Raw genomic sequence first — 23,081 nt, 5'->3', positions numbered from 1 at the left:
TAAATGTTACTACTGTATATACATTATGTACATACTTCTTTTAATTCAATTTGTATTTGTACAAAGAGCAGCACTTTTTCTCCACAGGGTCTTGATATGTTGCACTGTACCCAGACACATACCGATGATATCTGTAAACTTGCAGATTTTACTTTAAATATGGGGCAGTATTTTTTTCCACTTTTAGCACGCCCCGTTAGTACTGCCACTTTCATCTATTTGACTCTTATTCTTGAGTCGCATCTCCAGGCAACGTGTTATGGCAAGTGCCCCTCCTTTTAGGAACCTAATAAAATTGTCACCCACCAGTGGTCCCAGTGCAAAAAGGTTGGGTTCCTTGGAGGCTTCATAAGTGTAAGGGTTTATCTCCACTGGATTACCCTTGCATGTGATGGGCTGATTAGGGTGGTGTCCGAGGTTTCGACCTTGCTCTTTTAAGAAAAAAAGGTTGGGGTGAGAACCTATGAGAACCAAGGCCTTGGATATTTTGAATACCTTCTTCGGTCCAGAGGGACACTGCAGAACAAACTTCATATCTGGATTAAAAGAAAGCACACAGTGCTCAGGAAAGCTGGTGTATTTTGGGTGAAGAGACGTTGTTCCGTATGACTGGGTACACATCATGTTGTACACTTTGTGGTATTCTGGATACAGTTTTTTGGGCAACTGCTTGAAAATCAAGCTTGGATCATTGAGTCGTCTACGGAAAACATGTATGACTGGAATGTTGTGGTTGTGGGCACAAAGAACGGCATCAGCTGCTGTCAGTCCTGCTCCTACAACAAGCACAGGGTCTGTTGCACCCCTGAGTTTTCCTTTACAAATGTCTGTCTCAAATTCTGACAGAGAGTGGGAAACATAAGGCAAGTCCTCTCCGTTCGCTTCAAGTCGTGCTGGCGCATCAAAAGTTCCTGTGGCCAGGACCACCGTCTCGGCAAAGAGACAAAAAGGCTCACGTGACCCGTCAGCTGCTCTTCGATAGCCTTGAATTTCCCAGTTTTTCAAATACACGTCATTGTTTTTATGTTGCAGCTGTTCCGATGAAATCTGTTTCGTTTCTACACTTGCGGACTCTTCTGGTTCTCTGTAGGTTTTGGCCACGTAGGTAACGTAGGAATTATCAATGAAATTTCTCTTGAGACCCATTACCTTGGCATAATGCTTGTAATAGGAAGCCACTTCTGCTGGTGTAGCTCGGTCATTTTTTGAATTTCTGATTGAGAGAGAGGACAAAACAGCTCAGAACTGAGGCACTTACATATAACGGTATATGCCAAGGGGAAGTAGGTTCTTGTGGCACAAATTTTCATTCAAAGTCTGCTTTGAGGTTTGACGTTATGCTGCCACGACCTTTACTCTTACTGACATATAGAACAAGGTTGGACGTAACTTTATTAGAAGAATGAAAGAAGAAAAATTGCAAAACCCTTTGGCTGTTCATAAGCTTTAAAGGGGAACTAAAGTCTAAACTAGAATAATGCTAGAAATGCTGTATTTTTTTTTACTAAACAAACATGAATTTACTGCATCAGAAGCCTAATTAAACAAATGATTTATGCTTTCAAAGTTTGCCATCTTGTAACTTTGTTAAACATCTTTGCAAGACCAAGACCATACACATGCTCAATGTGGTCTGAGCTTCAGTTGGGAGCCTAAGCTAAGGGAGCGTCATAAATTATCAAAACAGCACAAGTCAAATCATTTCTGCCAGAAGCTGATACAGAAGCCGATTAATAATCTGAATATACAGACTGCACTGGGTCCTGTGTTTTCATATAATCTAATGTGGATTTTGTATTGTTTAATACAAACTTTCTCCAACTCTGCAGAACCAGTGGCTGCAGCAAAATAATCCTTCAATGCGAATCCTAGTTTATCTGTTTAAATCTGGCTCCATGATCTTTGTCCCTGCAGCTGGAGTTGGAAACAGTAAAGGGGATGTAAAGGCAAAATTAAAATCCAATATGAATCTCTACACAGTCGCAGACTGCTCTACAGGGAGACAAACAAAGCTGCTCGAGTTCTGGGAAGTCCCTCCCCCCTGCAGTTTGAAAGTATGATCATTCTTTCCAACTCTCCAGAACCAGTGGCTACAGTAAAATAATCCTTCAATGAGAATCCTAGTTTATCTGTTTAAATCTGGCTCCATGATCTTTGTCCCCTGCAGCAGGAGTTGGAAACAGTAAAGGGGATGTAAAGGCAAAATTAAAATCCAATAAGAATCTCTACACAGTCGCCGACTGCTCTACATGGAAACAAAGTTGCTTGAGTTCTGGGAAGCCCCTCCCCCTGCAGTTTGAAAGTATGATCATTCCCTGCAGAGCAGTTAGGGACCATCTGAAGTTTCCTATCCGTATCAGTCAGAGCAAGTAAATGAAGGGAGAATTTCACTGCATACAGTTCGCTTTCTTATAAAAACTGTACACATTTTTTAATTAAAGTATATTGGAGATAGGTTTCTTTTTCATTTTTTTACATCCCCTTTAACACCAATCATCACTAATTAATTAGAGGGGTGCTATTGCCAAATCAGTATTTAATATTTTGTTCATTATGGCCACAAAACTAGGGATGCACCGAATTCACTATTTTGGATTTGGCCGAACCCCGAATCCTTCGGGAAAGATTTTGGCTGAATACCGAACCAAATAACAATTTACATATGCAAATTATGGGTGGGAAGGGGGAAACATTTTTTACTTCCTTGTTTTGCTACAAAAAGTCACACGATTTCCCTCACCAACCCTAATTTGCATACGCAAATTAGGATTCGGTTCGGCCGGGCAGAAAGATTCGGCCAAATCCGAATCTTGCTGAAAAAGGCCGAATCCCGAACGGAATCCTGGATTCCATGCATCCCTACTTAATACAGCTAATAAAGTCTGATATTCTGCATTACTAATATAATAAAGGTTCAGCAGCCCTCCTGTCGGGCATCCTTTGTGTTTCCCTTGCACGTGGTATTCTTGTCAGTGCACCCGACTGGTCTTTCTGATCTTGAAGTAATTTTATTTTATTATCCCTTTCTCTTTTGTCAGCATGATCTGGTTTTACAGCAGCCCAGAGCAGGTGCAGAGTCAGCAGAAAATAGATGGTGAACTAGTCACCCAAAACACAGCATTTCTAGCATCAGAAAATAAACTGTTTCTAAAATAGTGATGATCATCTATTTTTTCCCAGATTGATTGGTGAGCTGTGAATTGAAACGGATTTTCTGCTTGTGTTAAGTGCTGCAAATACCACAGAATATAGGTGTAGGAAAGATATAAAGTGCAGGTATGGGATCCCTTATCCGGAAACCCTTTATCCAGAAAGCTCCGAATTACGGAATGGATGTCTCCCATAGACTCCCTTATAATGAAATTATCCCATTTTTTAAAAATGATTTCCCTTTTCTCTGTAATAATAAAACAGTACCTTCTACTTGATCCCAACTAATATATAATTAATCTGTATTGGAAGCAAAACCAGCCAATTGGGTTTATTTAATGTTTACATGATTTTCTAGTAGACTTTGGCTATAAAGATTTAAATTACAGAAAGATCCGTTACCCGGAAACCCCAAGGTCCCGAGCATTCTGGATAACAGGTCCCATACCTGTACTGTTATATCACATCACACAAAGCATTAGCCTTGGCATTTTATAGGCAGCCTCACTCAGTAATTAGGTAGGGCAGTGCACAATGGTTTCCTTAATGAGAAAATAAATGGTTAATTGTGGTTAATCTGTAGTATAGATGTCATAGATTTGTCATTTTATTTATATTACAAACGACAAGAAACGACAAACGACGAAAAAAACAAGATCTTACCTTCTATTACACAATGCCCAGTCTTTAAATTTAAGTCCAGGCAATTCCATCCAGTCTCCTAAGCTAAGAGTCAGCATGGATTCCTCCATATCCTAAACAGAGGCAAAAGAAGACCAATAAAAACAAATCTGAAATATGATGAATGAAAACTGCAGTCCTGCACATTTAAACACTGCCCATTTCTATAATTATTCAAGGGGAACTATCGCGAAAATGAGAATTTTATATAAGCTTCATCATACTGACATAAAAAACTTTCTAAATACAATCAATTAAAAATTCTGCACTGTTTCTGAAGTAATCAAGTTTTATCTTCACTATTCCTCTCTCAGCATCTGTTTCTCTTCATTCTGTCTTCATGCAGCAGTTGGGTGTCAGATATTCATTGACAGTTAGATCCAATATATCTTATAGGGGGGCTCCTTTTGCCTAGAAGATGTATTAGAGTTCACTCTATTAAAATCACCAGACATTATGGGGCAGATTGATCAAAGGTCGAGGTGAAAATTAGAACCGTTTTAGCCTATGGGGGACCTCCTAGAACCTATTTGGAGTTAATTGATGGACTTTTAAAAATCAAAGTTTTTTTGGGGGAAAAAGGCTAAATAGTACGTTTCAAATGTGCTATTACTTTGATTTGTATGATTCGAATTCGATCAAAAATGGACCTATTCGGTCAAAAAAAAAAGAACTTTGTTTTAATTTTGGTTGGTCTTTTTGAATTTCGAAGTTTTTCAAATTCGAAATTCGACCCTTGATAAATCTGCCCCTATGTCTCTCTACATGCAGAATTTGTGCAGTTATTTTGTTAGATTTTGTTGAGCTCTAATTCATCTGCTAGGAAAGGAGCCCCCCCTATAAGATATATTGGATCATTCATCTGACACCCAACTCCTGAATAAAGAGAGAATGAAGAGAAACAGGTGCGGAGAGAGGGATACTGAAGATAAACTTGATTATTTCAGAAATGATGCAGAATATTTAATTGATTGTATTTAGAAAGTTTCTTATTTCAGTATGATAGAGCTTATATTACATATTCATTTTCGCGATAGTTGATCTTTAACATATATACAACATAAAAGTGCCACTAAACTCCCCAAATACGGATGCAATGCATTTGATTAAATATTCGGTATCCTGGTGGTGCTGAGCTATTCCGCCATGCAATAAAGAAACAAAAAAAATGCATTTAAATGTATTGTTCAAACAGAAGCACTGGCACACCCATATAGCCCCATTGCCAATGGGAAAGGAAAAAAAAAAAGAAATGTTTGTCAGTAAATGGTTTGAATAGGAATGTGAATCATTCAAGGTATGAGGGTATACACAATGGCTAATCTACTTTAGAGAGGGATATGAATACTTTATTATAATACATTGGTACAAAAAGATCTTTAGAAAAATTCCACTCAAGTGCTGTTATGTTCCTTCACATGGATGAACCACAAAACACAGAGGGAGCATGCAAGTGTCATTTGTGCTCTCACGGGGTGTCACAAAGTCATTGACTGTTGCATATGAATAAGGGCTGGAAAAGGCATTTTTGGCTAAACAATCTCCAAGAGTGACATTGGAACTTGAACTGTAATACTTATCCAAAATTAATTTGTTTACTGCAGGGAGAATATAAAATAAGGCTCAGACATTTCTTCAGTTTTAGCCTAGTTTATTTTGGAGCTCCTGCTTTGGTCCAGTCTTCTTCTTATGGGAGATAGCTCATAGTACAAGTTGATCCAGGGACTGGTCCGATTGCCATTTTGGAGTCCGGAAGGAATTTTTCCCCCTCTGAAGCAAATTGGAGAGGCTTCAGATGTTTTTTTTGCCTTTCTCTGGATCAACTGGCAGTTAGGCAGGTTAAAAAAAGTTAAAGGGCTGAATTTGATGGACGTGTGTCTTTTTTCAACCTAACTTACTATGTTACTATGTTCTATAGCAGGGGTCCCCAAAATCCGGTCCGCGGACAGTCTTCAACTGGGCAGCCGAACTGGACGCCAACCCCTTCCGACCCCCTCCCCATGTCCACCAGTCCCCGGGCCAAAAAAGGTTGGGGACCCCTGTTCTATAGCACTCCCTGAAGGGATAATATACAGTACCAAAAAAAAAATGGCAAGTCATTTTGTTTACAAAGCAGCATACTGCACACATAGAATATTATGGTGAACTTTTTAAAACTGGCCTATGGTAGATGAAAAAATATAAATCTAATTCATTATCATTCATTACACAGGTATGGGATCCGTTATCCGCCAAGCCGTTATCCAGAAAGCTCCGAATTACAGGATTTCCCTTTGCTCTGTAATTTCTCGAAAATTGTAATGTTTTATGGTCAAAACTGTCGAATTCAATTTGAGTTTTTAAAAAGATTCCAGCTTGATTTTCGAGATTTATCATACTCGGGCCCTTTAAGAACTCGAATTAGACTATTCACCACCTAAAACCTGCCGAATTGCTGTTTAAGTCAATGGGAGAGGTCCAGGGATCAGTTTGGAGTTTATTGCAGCCTTCTTGACATTTGAGGTTTTTTTTGGAGAAAGATTCGGCTGAATACTGAACCGAATCCTAATTTGCATATGCATGGAAGGAAGGGGGAAAAACAGTTTTTACTTACTTGTTTTGTGACAAAAAGTCACGTACATTTCCCTCCCTGCTGCTAATTTGCATATGCAAATTAGGATTCGGATTCAGACGGAAAAAAATGCCGAATCCTGGATTCGGTGCATCCCTATTCGAAAATCGACATTTGATAAATGTGCTTCCCCATGTTTATATGATTTTTTAGTAGGCTTAAGGTATGAAGATCCAAATTACACAAAGATCCATTATCAGGAAAACCCCAGGTCCCAAGCATTCTGGATAACTGGTCCCATACCTGTACTCTATAGGCACCAGGCCTATTTAAAGACCTGAAATAATAATAATAATAATAATAATAATTACTACACATGATGATCTGCCTCTGACTAGCATAGATGATTCTCCTGCCCCCATAGGAAGGGAAAGTTATTCAACCCCACCTTCTTATTTTTCTATGTTCAAGTAAGGATTCTAGAATTCAAAGTACTTCTGTTTTACAGAGATTCTATTCACTGACTGCCATGTCTCTTCTTGTTTATGCCAAGTAGTTTAGCAAATGAATTGTAAGGAGCTGTGGCACAGGCAGGGTTACTGCTTTTTGTAATAAGATATACAAGCCAGTAGTTAAAAGGGAATGAGGCTGTGACTTAAAGGGGTGGTTTACCTGTAAGGTAACTTTTATTATGTTATAGAACGTCCACTTCTAAGCAAGTTTTCAATTGATTTTCATTATTTATTTTTTATAGTTTTATAGTTATTTGCCTTTTTCTTCTGACTCTTTGCAGCTTTCAAATGGGCGTCGCTAACTCCCTTCTAAAAAACAAATGCTCTGTAAGGCTACAAATGAATTATTATTGTTACTTTTTATTACAGATTCTTCTATTCAGGCCTCTCCTATTCATATTCCAGTCTTTTATTCAAATCAATGCATGGTTGCTATGGTAATTTGGACCCTAGTTACCAGATTGCTTAAGATGCAAATTGAAGACATGCTGAATAAAAAGCTAAATAACACGAAAACCTTCAATAATAAAAACAAATTGCAAATATCACTCTCTACATCATACTAAAAGTTATCTCAAAGGTGAACAACCCCTTTTAGGGTAAGGCCAGACGAGGAGATTCGGGGAGATTTGTCGCCTGGCGACTTATCGCCACATCTTTTGCGCGACTATCTCCCCGAACTGCCTCAGCGTCTTTTCCCCATAGGCTACAGCGCTAAATCGCCTGCGCTAATGCACACGCGGCAATGCATTTTCAATAGTCGCCCAAAGTTGCCTCAGTGAGCATTAGCAAAGGCGACTTTTCATTCTAGCCTATGGGGAAAAAACGCTGAGGCAGTTCGGGGAGATAGTCGCGCAAAAGACGTGGCGATAAGTCGCCAGGCGACAAAATCTCCCCGAATCTCCTCGTCTGGCCTTACCCTTAAGGGACAGTAACACCAAAAAATTCTTTTAAAGTGATAAAAATATAATTTACTGTTGTTCTGCACTGGTTGCAGCTTTTAAATGGGCGAAGCTGACCCCATCTAAAAAGCAAATACTCTGTAAGGCTACAAATATTTTATTATTGTTACTTTTTATTACTCATATTTCTCTTCGGGCCTTGCCTAGATATATCCCAGGCTCATATTCTAATCAATGCATGGAATTTGAACCCTAGCAACCAGATTACTGAAAATGCAAACTGGAGAGCTGCTGAATAAAAAGCTAAATAACTCAAAAACCTTAAATAATAAAAAATGAATACCAATTGAAAATTGTCTCAGAATACCACTCTCTACGTCATATTAAAAGTTAATTTAAAGCTGAACAACCCCTTTAAGGGCAGTGGGACAGACCATCAAGGTTTCCTCTCAGTATGAATCATGATCAGCTTATGTCAAAAAGGGAAATTGGCTCAGCTCAGCAGTCATTATAAAGAAAACTATGAACAAGCAGTCAAGAGCTCACACTCTACTACATGCATAAAAGAGTTAATGTCAGAATTTGGAGCAATACTCACATTCCAGGCACCACCAGGGGGTCCTTTGCCGAGCACCAAATGGGGAATGTAATGTTCTGATTCCAGTTTCCACTGCAGGACAGATGGGTAATCATCATACCCAAAGTCTGCGTTAGGATGAAGAAGGGTGTCAAACAAAACTGCAACAGGATTGGATGAGCGGCCTTCAAGACCTTCAGATAAGTATTCTAAGTCCTAAAATATTAAAGTGAGGAATTATTATTAAAATACAAGTGTAAATACACAACGATCCACAAAGTCAGCTCTCGTACTCCAAGGCACTGAGGTTGGATGTCACTTAAAAGAAAACTATACCCCCCAACAATGTAGGTCTCTATAAAAGATATCGCATAAAACAGCTCATGCGTAAAACCCTGCTTCATGTAAATAAACTATTGTCATAATAATATACTTTTTTAGTCGTATGGGCCATTGGGTAATCATAAATAGAAAATTGCCATATTCATTTTGGGGGTAAAGTTTTCCTTTAAAACTTAATATTCATTGAATTCTAGTGCAAGCCATACGAAACGCATCAGGCAATGTTTTTAATGGATTCAATAAATATTAAGTTTTAAGTGACATCCAACCTTGGTGCCTTGGAGAGCAAGAGCTGACTTTGTGATTCACGGTTTGATGTCACCCACAAGCTACGGGCTCAGGGCTAACAAACCCAGCCCATTGATTGTGTAGTGTAATGGGCTAATTCACTAACTTGCGCATTTTACTGAACGTTACCTCTTGTGCCAGACTTGCATTCGCTAACTAGACCAGGCGAAGTGCAATAGAGTAGATAGGGCTTGCTTCAAAAAAAGTTGAAATTTTTTCTAAGTCACAAAAAATGCTGAAAAAGATCGAAAAAATGTTTGGGGGTACCCTCCTTCCCCCCTACATTTCCTAACATATGGCAACTCAACGATACAGTGGGCACATGTGTAGGGCAATAGAACACCTTAAATTTATTTTTTAAAGGATTCCTGGGCTTGTGTAGTGTAATGTAGTTGCTGCAGCATATACTTCCATTGCACTTTAACTTCGCGCCGTATGCATATTAGGCTACGCTAGAGTAACTTCGCTTTGACTGACGAAGTAACGGTAGCGCAACTTCGCTACCGTACGCCTCCCTGAGCACAATTTCACATTTAAGTGAATTTGCATAGCACTTGTGAAACTTTCCGCAATTCCGGATCTTTGTGAATTTTCCCCATAGCTCTGGGCTCAGATTACAGCAGGGAGGGGGAAAAGGCAGGGGGAGAGAGAAGCAAACTGAGCATGCTCAAGCCCTAGCCCTGGAGGTTTATGCAGACAACAGGAAGTCAGATACAGAAGCCCATGTGTACACAATAGAAGGAAAGTAGAGTTTCTTTTGAAAGAGAACTCAGAACAGCATTACTTTGAAGGTTTACTGGTGTATTTATATAGACCTTTCTGATAAAGTTTACTTAATACTAGCCCTTCCTTCTCCTTTAATTTCTCGTTATTTGAGCCAGAATATGTTCATTCTACATAGTTAAGTCTTCTATGATTTCATAGCTGACCATACAACATAAAAGAAAGCCATTGTTATAATTGAGTTATAGAACACTCATTTATTTCTCTGAACTTTACATAAATTGTTGAATTACTCATATCATTTTCTGTTCAGTGGAGCTTACAATCTAATTTCTATAGCAAAGTCACACACAGACACCTCCACACTAAAGTCAATTTAATTTGCCAGTATGTTTGTATAGACTGCAGCAGGAGCACCTGGAGAAAACCCACTCAAGACAAGAGAAGAAAATACAAAGCAGATGCAGAATGTGCCCTTGTTAGACCAGGACCCCGGCACTGTAAAGGTGGCTATGACATGTCAATAAAATCTAGTTACTGACTCAGTCCCTACAGACCAAGGGGCATGTTTACTAACATTGGAGATAAATATCTCCTGAGATGTCCGGAGATGTTGCCAATGGCAACCAATCAGATTTTGTTTTCTAACTTGTAGGTTTAAATCCAAGTGCTGATTGGTTGCCTTGGGCAACATCTCCAGAGATCTCTGGAAATATTTATCTCCAATGTTCGTAAACAATCCCCCAAGTCTGCAGCTTATTGACCCCTGTACAGAGGCCTCACTGTGCTCTGCCAGGCAGACAGTTGGCTGAAAATTGGCCAGATATCTTCTGTTCAGGCTAAAGAGAACCATATCAGTATGTTGACACATTCTTCTTCATACACACTGGCATAGGACCCTATTTCAATTGGAACCTTAGCCCAGGGGGCCAAACAGGTAACACGTTTTTTTAAGTACACACATACAGTATATCTGAATGATATATGACTTTACAACTTTAACTCTGGCGTGTAAATGAGCGAGGGGAAAAAAAATTCTTAAATCATGACCTAGATACAAGGCCTTTATCTGTCCATATTTGTGTCTGACTGCCTGTTTATCGGCACGCATGCCAGAAATCAGGAAATTTGCCAAATGACAAAAAATAGAAATATGAAACTAGTTCAATTGCTAATCAGCACATTTTTGTTCTGTTGAAGGAAAGTGGGTCAATCACATGCCTTATACACAAGGAGACGGTGCAGGGAAGAGAAAGATAGAACATAAAGAAGGAAACGTAACAAGCACCATTGTTATGAGCAATAAATAGCCACAAAATAAGCTCTGTCTTATAATGCTTGTTACATTTTTACCCCAGTTTATTAAATTTTTCTCAAATATTTAGTTTACAGAACAACCCTTCCCTATATATCCTACATGACTGGAAGGTGCCCTTTTGCCCAGATATGCTTGACAGACTACTGGCAGCAGCAGCTCGTGTCACAAGGCTTGTAGTTTTGCAATTGCAGTCTTAGGCAAATGTATCAGCCAAGGCGAGAAATAAAGTAGCACCAGCAGCTAAGGAAGTTTTTTTTTTTTTTTTTTTTTTTTTTTTTAAAACATATTATTTATTAGTAAAAGTTATAAACAGGCCAACGTTTCGGTCTCCTCCTAAGACCGGGTCTTGATAAGGGTCTTAGGAGGAGACCGAAACGTTGGCCTGTTTTTAACTTTTTCTAATAGATAATATGTTATAAAAAATAAACTTTTTTGAAGGTTCCTGGTGTGCACTCACTCCTTTTGGATGTTCAATGATTACATTTCGTGAGTAGCACCAGGGTCATTTGAGCATTTGAGTGGTGTGCGGTTAAACTATATATATATATATATATATATATATATATATATATATATATATATATATATATATATATATATATATATTTTACATACAGGTATGGGATCCGTTATCCAGAAACCCATTATCCAGAAAGCTCCGAAAGGCCTTCTCCCATAGACTCCATTATAATCAAATAATTTTTCAAAATGATTTCCTTTTTCTCTGTAATAATAAAACAATAGCTTGTACTTAATCCCAACTAAGATATAATTAATCTTTATTGAAAGCAAAACCAGTCTATTGGGTTTATTTAATATTTACGTGATTTTATAGTAGACTTAAGGTGTGAAGATCCAAATAACAGAAAGATCTGTTATCCGGAAAACGCTAGGTCCCGAGAATTCTGGATAACAGGTCCTATATACAGCATTGATTACTGTAGTGAACATATCTAAAGGCTACCCCATTTTAAATGTTCTTCATGCATATAACTTGTAACCAACCCCAAAAGTGTCATTGCTGTTATCTTTATTTATACTGTTGGCACTGTGGCTTGAAACCATCAAACATACCTGTTCTGGAATAGAGAGGTGCCTGGCTTCCTCTAGTTTGTTCTGAAGGATTGGATTAGGGTGTACAGCATCTGGACAAAGGTATGGTCTGTATCCTGACAGCATATATGACAAACAGATACCTGAAGGTCCATTGCCTGTGGGAAAAAAAAAGTACATTTTGACACATGTAGGTATGATATTAAACTGCGCAGAGTTGTACATTCAAGCAATACAATAACAGAACATAAATATGTAGTAAGTCTATCTATCTATACAGGTATGGGATCTGACAGCCTGAAATATGTTATCCAGAACGAATTACGGAAAGGCCGTCTCCTTTATACTCCATTTTATCCAAATAATCCACGTTTTTAAAAATGATTTCTTTTTTCTCTGTAATAATAAAATAGTATTGTGTAATTGATCCAAACTAAGATATAATTAATCCTTATTGGAAGCAAAACCAGCCTATTGGGTTTATTTAATGTTCACATGATTTTCTAGTAGATTTAATGAAGATGAACATCCACATTACGGAAAGATCCATTATCTGGAAAACCCCAGGTCCCAAATATACGGACTAACAGGTCCCATACCTGTATATGACTTCAAACAATAGTAGGTTATGTGTGCCAAACGTGATGCCTTCAGTCCAGTGCTTGCAGCTATGAAAGGTGTGGTAATGGCCTGTAGATGTCACTGTGCTCAAGACTTATACTGTGCATACTTTCTATACAGCTTGAGGTGTGAGAGTTGCTTACTGTTGTGTAATGGCTGCATGAGCATTCTAATAAAGCACTGTTATACGTTATCCCATCCTCGTCACCAATTTCTTTTGGTTGCCGAGGATGAGTATAGTATAACAGTGCTTTATTAGCAGGTTCATACTTTTACATGTATACCTTTCAAGGTGAAATTGGGACACTAAAGCAGAAAGGGATAATAAAATCCCAAAACATTGAAGAAAGGGACAAGAGTAAAATGCATGGCTCTTTTGTGTGATACATATGTTTATTTACATTGAATAGCCAGGAAAGGTATATGTTGGCAGAGGCTATAATGTACAACATGTGTATGAAGCTTTAGGAGTATACAGAGAAAAAAAAAAAAGAAAACAAGTTTTATTGATGAACACTAGTGATAGGCGAATTTGCTCCGTTTCGCCGGAAATTCGCGAATTTCACGCGAAACAGCGAAAAATTCACGACGCCGGCGCCCGTTTTTGACGCCGGCGCCCGTTTTTTCGAAAAAATTTTTTGAAGCCGGCGAATTTTTGCAGCGAATTTTCGCAGGCATTTCGCGAATTTCTTCGCTGGCGGGGAATCACGAAATTCGTCGCAAATTCGCGCCTGGCGAATAAATTCGCCCATCACTAATGAACACGTACAAAGACAACAGGACAAACAATATGGTGTTCTTACGCTTTTTCAGGGCAAGCAACAATCACCTGGTTGTCGTCACCTAGTAGAGAGAATTACAGCCCACTCTTCTCTTCCTTCCAATAGTAGAAATCTTTACTCTTTTAACAGGATGAATAGAATAGAAAAGCTGGGGAATCTTACCTATAATAACTATCGGCACAGTTCGAGGGGGATCATCTAGTACAGTTGTGTCTTCTGCCAAAGGCATGATTGCTGGTTGCAGTATTTCTGTGGTACTGCTGGGTAACAACCTGCCGTTCTCCCGTGTTGAGAATTCTGCAGAAAAATGTTTTATATAAATACAAAAAAAGCCACACTCTCGTGCAATAAAAGAGCTAAAGCAGACTAATTTGCAATAATGAAGATCTTCATCTGGGGTAGCACATTAGCGCTAGGATTAACAACTGCCAAACTTTTTCCTGACTAATAAGCCATAACTTAAACTGTTCAAGCAGAATAGTAAGTATCGTTAGACAGAAAACTGGCAAAAGGAGTACAGGTAGGGGATACGTTATCTGTAAACATGTTATCTGTTATCCAAATTTTTCAAAACGATTTCCTTTTTCTCTGTAATAATAAAACAGTAGTTTGTACTTGATCCAAACTAAGATAGTTTACATGATTTTCTAGTAGACTTAAGGTATGAGGATACAAATTACAGAAAGATCTGTTATTCGCAAAACCTCAGGTCCTCAGCATTTTGGATAACAGGTCCTATACCTGTACAAGGTTCACTTTGGGGCCAGATTAATGTGACTAGTTATGACTCAACATCTATGTTTGGTAATAAGGGATGCACCGAATCCAGGATTCGGCCTTTTTCAGCAGGATTCGGATTCGACTGAATACTTTTGCCCAGCCGAACCAAATCTGAATCCTAATTTGCATATGCAAATTAGGGCCGGAGAGGGAAATTGAGCCACTTTTAGTCCCAAAACAAAGAAGTAAAATGTTTTCCCCTTCCCACCCTCTAATTTGCATATGCAAATTAGGATTCAAATTCAGTTCGGTATTTGGCGGGATCTTTTCTGAAGGATTCGGGGGTTCGGCCAAATCCAAAATAGTGGATTCGTTGCATTCCTGTTGGTAATGACTTAGAGTATACATTTCATTTGAGAACTGAAATAAGGGTGAAAAAAAGTTGTCAAAATGAGGTTGGAAAGGAGCACTTTGGGGAAACATGATCATTTTATGTAAATACAATATGGCCACACACTCTGGATACCAACTGCCAAATAGGCTTTTACAAAGGACAAAAGGAAAGTAGGTTTCAAGTACTCAACATTCCCAAGAAGGTCAATAAAACTGTAAAATATTCTGGGATAATTGTATTGGCTGATGCAGTAGATGGTGGTTTCAAGAAGAGGTTGGAAGCATCTCACCACTGCAGCAAATACAACACTACTGGTATGGGAACATTATTCCGTGTGTTGATCCATGGATTAGGCCCATTGCCATTTTGGAGCCATGAAGGAATTTTTCCTCTTGAAGCCAATTGGAGTTTGTTTTAGTGAGCATTTTTTTTCACATTCCTCTGGGTCAATGAAACGGGTATTATAAATTACAGAGAATCCAGGCTATAAATGCATCGGCAAAACTGTATATCAAGTTATACAATACAAAATAAAGAGTAAGAGAAACATAGGGCAAGCCTTACACAGAACATATGTTGCTAGAGCACATACACACATTTTGAGAGAAAAAGCACTCCCTAGTTATTCCTGTGCATATTGTCTCAGCTAGGGCCAACAAGATGTGATTACTGACATTCCCAGGTTACTCCATATGCACTAATCAATTTGATCATAAACATGCCACTGAATACGGCCAAAAATGCCATATTGTATATAATGACCTTATTGCACCAGCCTAAAGTTTCAGCTTGTCAATAGCAGCAATGATCCAGGACTTCAAACTTGTCACAGAGGGTCACCATCTTGGAAAGTGTCTGTGACACTCACATGCTCAGTGGGCTCTGAGCAGCTGTTGAGAAGCTAAGCTTAGGGGTCATCACTAATTATCCAGCAGAAAATTAGCTTCCCCTGTAATATAAGCTGATGTTAATTGCACTGGTTTCTGCCATGTAGTAATTATCTTATTAATTACTCATCAGCCTTATATTGTGACATTTCTATTCTATGTGTACTGTACAGTGTGAGTGGATCCCTAAGCTCAGTAAGTGACAGCAGCACAGAGCATCTGCAGTGAATCAGCAGAAAAGAAGATGGGGAGCTACTGGGGCATCTTTGGAGACACCGATCTTTACTGCTAAAGGGCTGTGGTTGCCTTGGGCTGGTACAGAAGCCCAACATATAATGTACAGCATTTCTAGCTACTTCTTTAGTTGGGCTTTAGTTCTCCTTTAAAAATCAAACTCAGGATTCTGCCAAGGACCAGTTTCTTAGCCCACAGCACTAGACTATTATTTATCATTAGCCCATTCACTCAAAAAAGTAACCATACCAACCAACATCTTAAAAATGGAAAGAGGCATAAAAAGATCTGCCACAAGTAAAGCAGCGATAGTTGTTTTAGCCCATTTTATGGCCACACCCCCTAATTACCAAGTACATTTGACAAAATTGGGCAGGTTATGAAGTTTGAACACATTGTTGTATGTGTTATAACAGTTTTGCTAACGAAGGTGAAGGAATCTGTTTTGCCAAGAGACCTACTTATCTGAAATAGTTACAATTGTATCTTTGATTATCTTAAAATTTTTACTAATGTGTCTGCGTGTTCTGGGCTCTCTGCCAAAAAGCCTTTTCTTTTAGTAAAGAAACTTTGTATCTTTTTCTGGCATCAGTGTAGGAAATTAAAAGAAACTCTAAAAAGCCGGGACTGCGGGCTGAGCTGTCCAAATCAGGACTGGCCCGCAGAAAACGGGACAGTTGGGAGGTATGTTTAAAGGAGTAGGAAAGGTAAAAAGTAAATTAGCTTGATCAGAAATGTCTATATAAATATACCAGTAAACAATCAAAGTAATGCTGCTCTGAGTCCTCTGTCAAAAGAAACCCCACATTTTTTTATATCTTTTGTGTACACATGGGCTTCTGTATCAGACTTCCTGTTTTCAGCTTAAACCTCCAGGGCTAGGGCTTAAGCATGCTCAGTTTGCTCCTGTCTCTCTCTCTCTCCATCCTCCCTTCCCTGCTGTAATCTAAGATCAAAGCTATGATTGAGCAGGGAGAGACTCAGGCAGGAAGTGGTCACAACAAGCTAATATGGCAGCTGCTATCCTAAACAAACATAGACATGTCTAGAGCTGTTTACTCAGGTATGGAAAGCATTCTAAAGAATAAAAATGGTGTTATAGCTTGCACTGTTGAGGCGAATCTATTGGCAATAAACTGCCTTGGTAGCTTTCCTTCTCTTTTAACACTATCAATACAGTATGCATTTATTTACAGGTCACAGGAAATTACTATTTTGGCTACATTTGTGTCAATGGGACACTCCCATTATAGCAGCAAATGTTCACACACTCATCAGCCGACTAACGGCTTATTGAAAACAGAAGCTGGACCCCATGCCCCATGATAAATGAGGACAGCGGGGTGGTAAAAATCCAAAGGAAAACAAGAGAAAAAAATTTACTATATTTCACGTAGCCTAAAGACAAACTATAAAAGAAAAATCAGAAAAAAGTGTTTGAGGCTTTGAGGATATATTTCATGAATCGGGAGTGATTGTTTGAAGGACTTCATGGAAAAAAGTTGATGGGCCAAAGTTGAAGCCATTAGTTAAAATTAACAAGGAAAATAAGATTTTTTTAAAAAAAATAATTGTCATGTCAACATATGGGGGAGTTACCATGCAAGTAGAGTGTGTGTTAAATGGAATATACTACAAGTGGAACAACAGTTTGTGCGGCTGGACCCATGTCCAAAGGGGACCCCTAATCCAGGTCCGGACTGACAATTAAAATAGGCCCTGGCATTTTAGGTACACAGAGGCCCAAACAGCCCCCACCAGCCCACTAAATACTGACTTTTTATGGCACCTTATAGCAGCCCCTCTGGCATTTGCCAGAACCCACAGATTGCTAGTCTGGGCCTGCCCTAATCTGTTCAACCAGAAATAACAATTATACAAATGTTCTGTGCTGTTAAATCTAAGCAGCACTTGAAAAAAGCACACAGAAAGCTAGAACAGACATTAAAGGGGTTGTTCACCTTTAAGATAACTTTTAGTATGACGTAGAGAGTGATTTGAAAAAGAGAGTGGTATATGAATAGGAGAGGCCTGAATAGAAGGATCAGTAATAAAAAGTAGCAATAACATATACATTTGTAGCCTTACAGAGCATTTGTTTTTTAGAAGGGGACAGCGACGCCCATTTGAAAGCTGGAAAGAATCAGAAGAAAAAGACAAATAACTATAAAACTATAAAAAAAAAATAATGAAAACCAATTGAAAAGTTGCTTAGAATTGGTCGTTCTATAACATAATAAAAGTTACCTTAAAGGTGAACCACCCCTTTAAAGTAGACCTGTCACCCAGACACAAAAAGCTGTATCCTTTTCAAATTAAACATGAAATCCAATTTCTCTTTTTATTAAATCATTCATAGCTGCTGTAAGCTCATTTAAAAATCTCAGCTGTCAATCAAATATTGTCTGCCCCTCCTCTATGCCCTGGGCATAGAGGCGGGGCAGACAATTACTTTCTCGTTCCATTCAGCACTTCCTATATGTCACTGCTCTCCACATATTCCCCCATTCTCTATACCATTTAATTGTGTAACCAGGGCATGGGGATGGACATCAGGTCCCCCCATTCTGTTGCACAAACAAGATTCTGAGATGATGCAAGGCTTGTCTTAATAACAGTGTCCACAAAATGGCTCCTGTCTGCTTGCTATAATCATGAATTCCCAGTCTAAAGCAAGATTCAAATAGTTTATATAGTGTAATTAAAGTTCATTCTGCTTGACTAAAGTGATAAAATAGGATTTTGAATATTTTTTTGGGTGACAGGTCCCCTTTAAGGCTGCACACACCAAAAGGGAGATCACCAGGACCCAAGGGCTGTATTTAGGTCCAGAGCAATCCCAGCGTAACAACCTGATGTCACGCGTACAAGTGTGTGTGATGTCACTCCCCAAGGCCTGCACCCCCTCAGCTGATTTCTGCAGTAAGTGTTTGGGGGGGGGGGGTATTTTTAATTTTTCTTTTAAAAAATGTTTTCAGTTTTTTAGGCACCCAAGGGCTAACCCCCAAAAGCTGCTGCCCTAGGCACAGGTGTCTATATATAATATGCCCGGGCCCATGGGGCTGTACACATGTGATGACTTGTATGTGAAATATTGCAAGGGAAAACATAGATCAGATAGAGGGAAAGCTTATCTTTTTAGTGATAAGTGGGACGAGGGGAGGCTGTGTCGCTAGCGCAGAGAGTACAATTGTGTCAAATTTAAGAATATAGCCCAATTTTCATTTTAAAAAATGTAATTTCTGCTTTTAAAGTTATCAGGATCAGCATTTTGCTACCGCTTGTTACCTGCTGCAAGTTTTTCCCCTTGCCTCGTGGCACAACTGGCCCTAGGTTGGGAGGAGGGTTTTGTTCTCCTTTAGGCAAACAATTATTGTACAGGTATGAGATCCATAATCCAGAACCCCATTATCCAGAAAGTTCCGAATTACAGAAAGGCCGTCTCCCATAGACTCCATTATAATCATATAATCCAAAATGGTTTCCTTTTTCTCTCTAATAATAAAACAGTCGCTTGTACTTGATCCCAACTAAGATATAATTAATCCTTATTGGAAGCAAAACCAGCCTGTTGGGTTTATTAATATTTACATAATTCTCTAGTAGACTTAAAGTATGAAGATCCAAATTATGGAAAGATGCGTTATCCAGAAATCCCAGGTCCCGAGCATTCTGGATAACAGGTCCCATACCTGCACTATTGTATTTTTCAGTAGCCTTAAAGGAGTTGTTCACATTTGAGTTAACTTTTAGTATGATGTAGAGAGTGATATTCTAAGAAAATGTGCAATTGGTTTTCATTTTTTATTATTAGTAGTTTTTGCGTTATTTCACTTTTTATTCAGCAGCTCTCCAGTTCGCAGTGTCAGCAAACTGGTTGCTAGGGTCCAATTTACCCTAGTAACCATGCATTGATTTGAATGAGAATATGGAATATTAATAGGGGAGGGTCGGAACAGAAAGACGAGTAATAAAAAAGTAGCAATAACAATAAATGTGTAGCTTTAAAGAGGATTTGTTTTTAGAGGGGGTCAGTATTTAGCAAACCCCAGGTCCCAAGCATTCCTGGTAACAATATACCAGTATAGGTGAATGCATGGATCCATACAAACGAATCAGCAGTTATTGGATCTGTTAATTTATAAAATCGCCTTTTATAATGGTGACTTTTGTGCAATCCAGAATCTGCAAGTGACACATAATTATATACAGTATATTTATATGGAGATAATCTCAAGACAAAATAATAGCTGACACTGTGAATGAATCACTTCTGCATATTTATTCCATTCCCATTCTCAGTATCACTTTCATGTTCTGAACAGGCTCCGAGGGGTCATGTGAACAGAAAGGGAGAATGAGATCCCGCTGACAATGTAATAAAAAGAAGGAAAAAAATAAACTCTGTGTGTGTGTGTCTTACTGCACTTGTCTTTCAGCCCATGATTGTCTTTCCGAATGCTGCCTGCAAAGCAAAACCTCAGCAACTGACCGTGACATCTGGAGATCTGGCTGAGCCAGCAGGAGTGCCCCTGATACAGAGCAATGAACTGCAAGCTCTTCTACCCATTCCCCACTTGCTATCAAGAAAAACGCACCTTAGAGCTACCACTCATATTTCAGGCTTCCCATAGGAGGAAATAACGTATATGCTTAGGTGTTATCCAACATCAACACAGGTTTGATATCCCAGACATCACATACATAGGTGCTGCACATCTAACTGTATGTTGCCATCATATAGCTGGGGAACTGGGCAAACACAAACCCTCCTCCTTGTGCCTGTAACACCTCCAAACTATGAAACAATATCAAAGATAAATAACAGTACCATGTCAGGCACCCCCAAACTACATCCCACAGTCATGAAGCAGACGTGACCCTACCAGGCACCTCCACAAGCTCATCATAAAGCTGGGGGGACAGTGTTCATACAAACCTGTGGTCTCCCTGCCAGACACCTGCAAGTACAGATTGGGGGGGATACAGCAAACAGACCCCTGACTGTCAGACCCCCCCCCCCAAACTACATCCCACAGATGGGAGAAAGAAATGACAGTACCATGTCAGGCCCCCACACTACATCCCACAGCCATGAAGCAGACACGTGACAGCAGCACCCTGCCAGGAGGTGTCCCACCTTATCATACAGCTGGGAGGAGCAGAAGCAACAACAGCCCTATAGGAGGAAAAGATCTGGTGGTGCCCAGCCAAGCCCCCCTAACCCTCACCGCAGAGCTGGGAGAAAGGGTGAATGCCAGTAAGTAGAAGCAGCAGCCACTGAGTAGAAGCAGCAGCCAGGGAGTAGAAGCAGCAGCCAGGGAGTAGAAGCAGCAGCCAGGGAGTAGAAGCAGCAGCCAGGGAGTAGAAGCAGCAGCCAGGGAGTAGAAGCAGCAGCCAGGGAGTAGAAGCAGCAGCCAGGGAGTAGAAGCAGCAGCCAGGGAGTAGAAGCAGCAGCCAGGGAGTAGAAGCAGCAGCCAGGGAGTAGAAGCAGCAGCCAGTAAGTAGAAGTAGTAGCCAGTGAACAGAAGCCAGGGAGTAGAAGCAGCAGCCAGAGAGTAGAAGCAGTAGCCAGGGAGTAGAAGCAGCAGAAAGCAGAAGCCAGGGAGTAGAATCAGTAGCCAGTGAGTAGAATCAGTAGCCAGTTAGTAGAAGCATTAGCCACTGAGTAGAAGCATTAGCCACTGAGTAGAAGCATTAGCCACTGAGTAGAAGCATTAGCCACTGAGTAGAAGCATTAGCCACTGAGTAGAAGCAGTAGCCACTGAGTAGAAGCAGTGGCCACTGAGTAGAAGCAGTAGCCAGGGAGTATAAGCAGCAGTCGGTGAGTAGAATCAGTAGCCAGTAATAGAAGCAATAGCCAGGGAGTAGAATCAGCAGAAAGCAGTAGCCAGGTAGTAGAAGCAGCAGCTGGTGAGTAGAATCAGTAGCCAGTGAGTAGAAGCAGTAGCCAGAGAGTAGAAGCAGCAGAAAGCAGTAGCCAGGGAGTAGAAGCAATAGCCGTTGAGTAGATTCAGTAGCCGGTGAGTAGAATCAGTAGCCAGTGAGTAGAATCAGTAGCCAGTGAGTAGAATCAGTAGCCAGTGAGCAGAATCAGTAGCCAGTGAGCAGAATCAGCAGACAGTCCCGTACCTTGTGCAGCCAATCCCCGCACGCACACAGAGCAGACACCTGCACACATACTCCGCTTATACAACAGCCACAGACCACGCCCACCCGCGCTGCCCACGCCCCCTGCCCATTCATCCTTCTCACTCATCAGGCTGCTGCCAGGGCTAGCGGCACCGACTTCTGCCTTCGCCCCTCCTCCTTTTCGCTGGTGCCCAACCAGCCCTCTAAGCCTCCGTACTACTGGCAGCTTGATAGCAGTTGGCGACACGCAGAGAGCCCTCCCTTAGTACTAATGCCCTCTGACCACCATTCATCCGTCTTACACTCACCAAACCAGAACGCTATACCCGGGCCCAGCACACGCTCACATCTCCCCGCGAGTCTCTTGTTATTCATCCGCATCCCACTCACCGGCAGCCTGACAAGTCCCGGACTAGCGGTGCGACGCTCACACTCCCTCTCCTCCTCACACTTCTCCTGACACTTCCTTAGTGAGTGGCGGCCAGGGAGAGGCTGATGGTGATGCTGTGCAGGCAGTAAGGGATGTGCCACACTCTCGCTGAGGCAGCCGGGCCAGAAAGAATGTCCATGCGATTAAAAGGCCGGCTGTGAAAGAGTCCCTCGGAGATAGAGGCGGCCTGAGGCGCAGAGCTGCCGGCCTGTCACTGGCTGAGGGTGTGTGAGTGCAGAGGGTGTCACTGAGAGGGAGTGGGAGGAGTCAGCGCAAAGGATGGGGAAGAAGATGCTGCTGCTCTCTGAGGCAGCGGAGAAGGAAGGCGTGTCAGAGTGCCAAAGGAGGTGGGGTTTAGACTTGTAAATGCCTTGTGATATAATGAATGTCTCTAACGCCATATTATCTCTGACTCCCCAGTACCACACGCAGCTTCTACCTCTCTTCCCAAACCCGCCCCTCATTCCTCTGCGCTGCACTGCGTGATTGGCTGTTGTGCGTGGCACGAACTATGCGACGATTGGCTGCTATGATTCAGTGGGCGGGATGAAATCAGGGGAAAGTTTGATCAGGGTTGTGAGAAGAAGGAATGTGAGATGAGGTTCTATGTGAAATCCGGGAGCTGCTTATCTGACACCAGAATGGGGGGAGGGAGGGAGCCGTAGAAAGGGGGTTGCGGATGGAGTTGTAAGGAGCTGAGGAAGGATGTGCGGGGGGAGGGTTAAAGGAATTGTTCACGTAGCAGTTCAGGCAGAGTTGGCAGGTTGGCGGTTTTCCAGCCAAA

General features: G+C 40.6%; 1 protein-coding gene across 1 annotated transcript; it reads right to left on the bottom strand.

Annotated features, from left to right (window-relative positions):
* osgin2.S (oxidative stress induced growth inhibitor family member 2 S homeolog) lies at positions 1 to 22,660 on the bottom strand. The gene is made up of 6 exons (XM_018223852.2): positions 22,258 to 22,660; positions 13,663 to 13,797; positions 12,119 to 12,255; positions 8,395 to 8,589; positions 3,814 to 3,905; positions 1 to 1,213 (listed from the first exon to the last, which is right to left on the bottom strand). The coding sequence occupies exons 2-6, from the start codon at positions 13,727 to 13,729 to the stop codon at positions 184 to 186; spliced, it is 1,521 nt and encodes a 506-aa protein (XP_018079341.1). The 5' UTR covers positions 13,730 to 13,797; positions 22,258 to 22,660; the 3' UTR covers positions 1 to 183.
* Between the last annotated feature and the right edge of the window lie 421 nt (positions 22,661 to 23,081).

This window comes from Xenopus laevis, chromosome 6S (genome assembly GCF_017654675.1).
Source record: "Xenopus laevis strain J_2021 chromosome 6S, Xenopus_laevis_v10.1, whole genome shotgun sequence".
Lineage (NCBI taxonomy): Eukaryota > Metazoa > Chordata > Amphibia > Anura > Pipidae > Xenopus > Xenopus laevis.
This window is presented reverse-complemented; position numbering and strand designations above follow the sequence as displayed.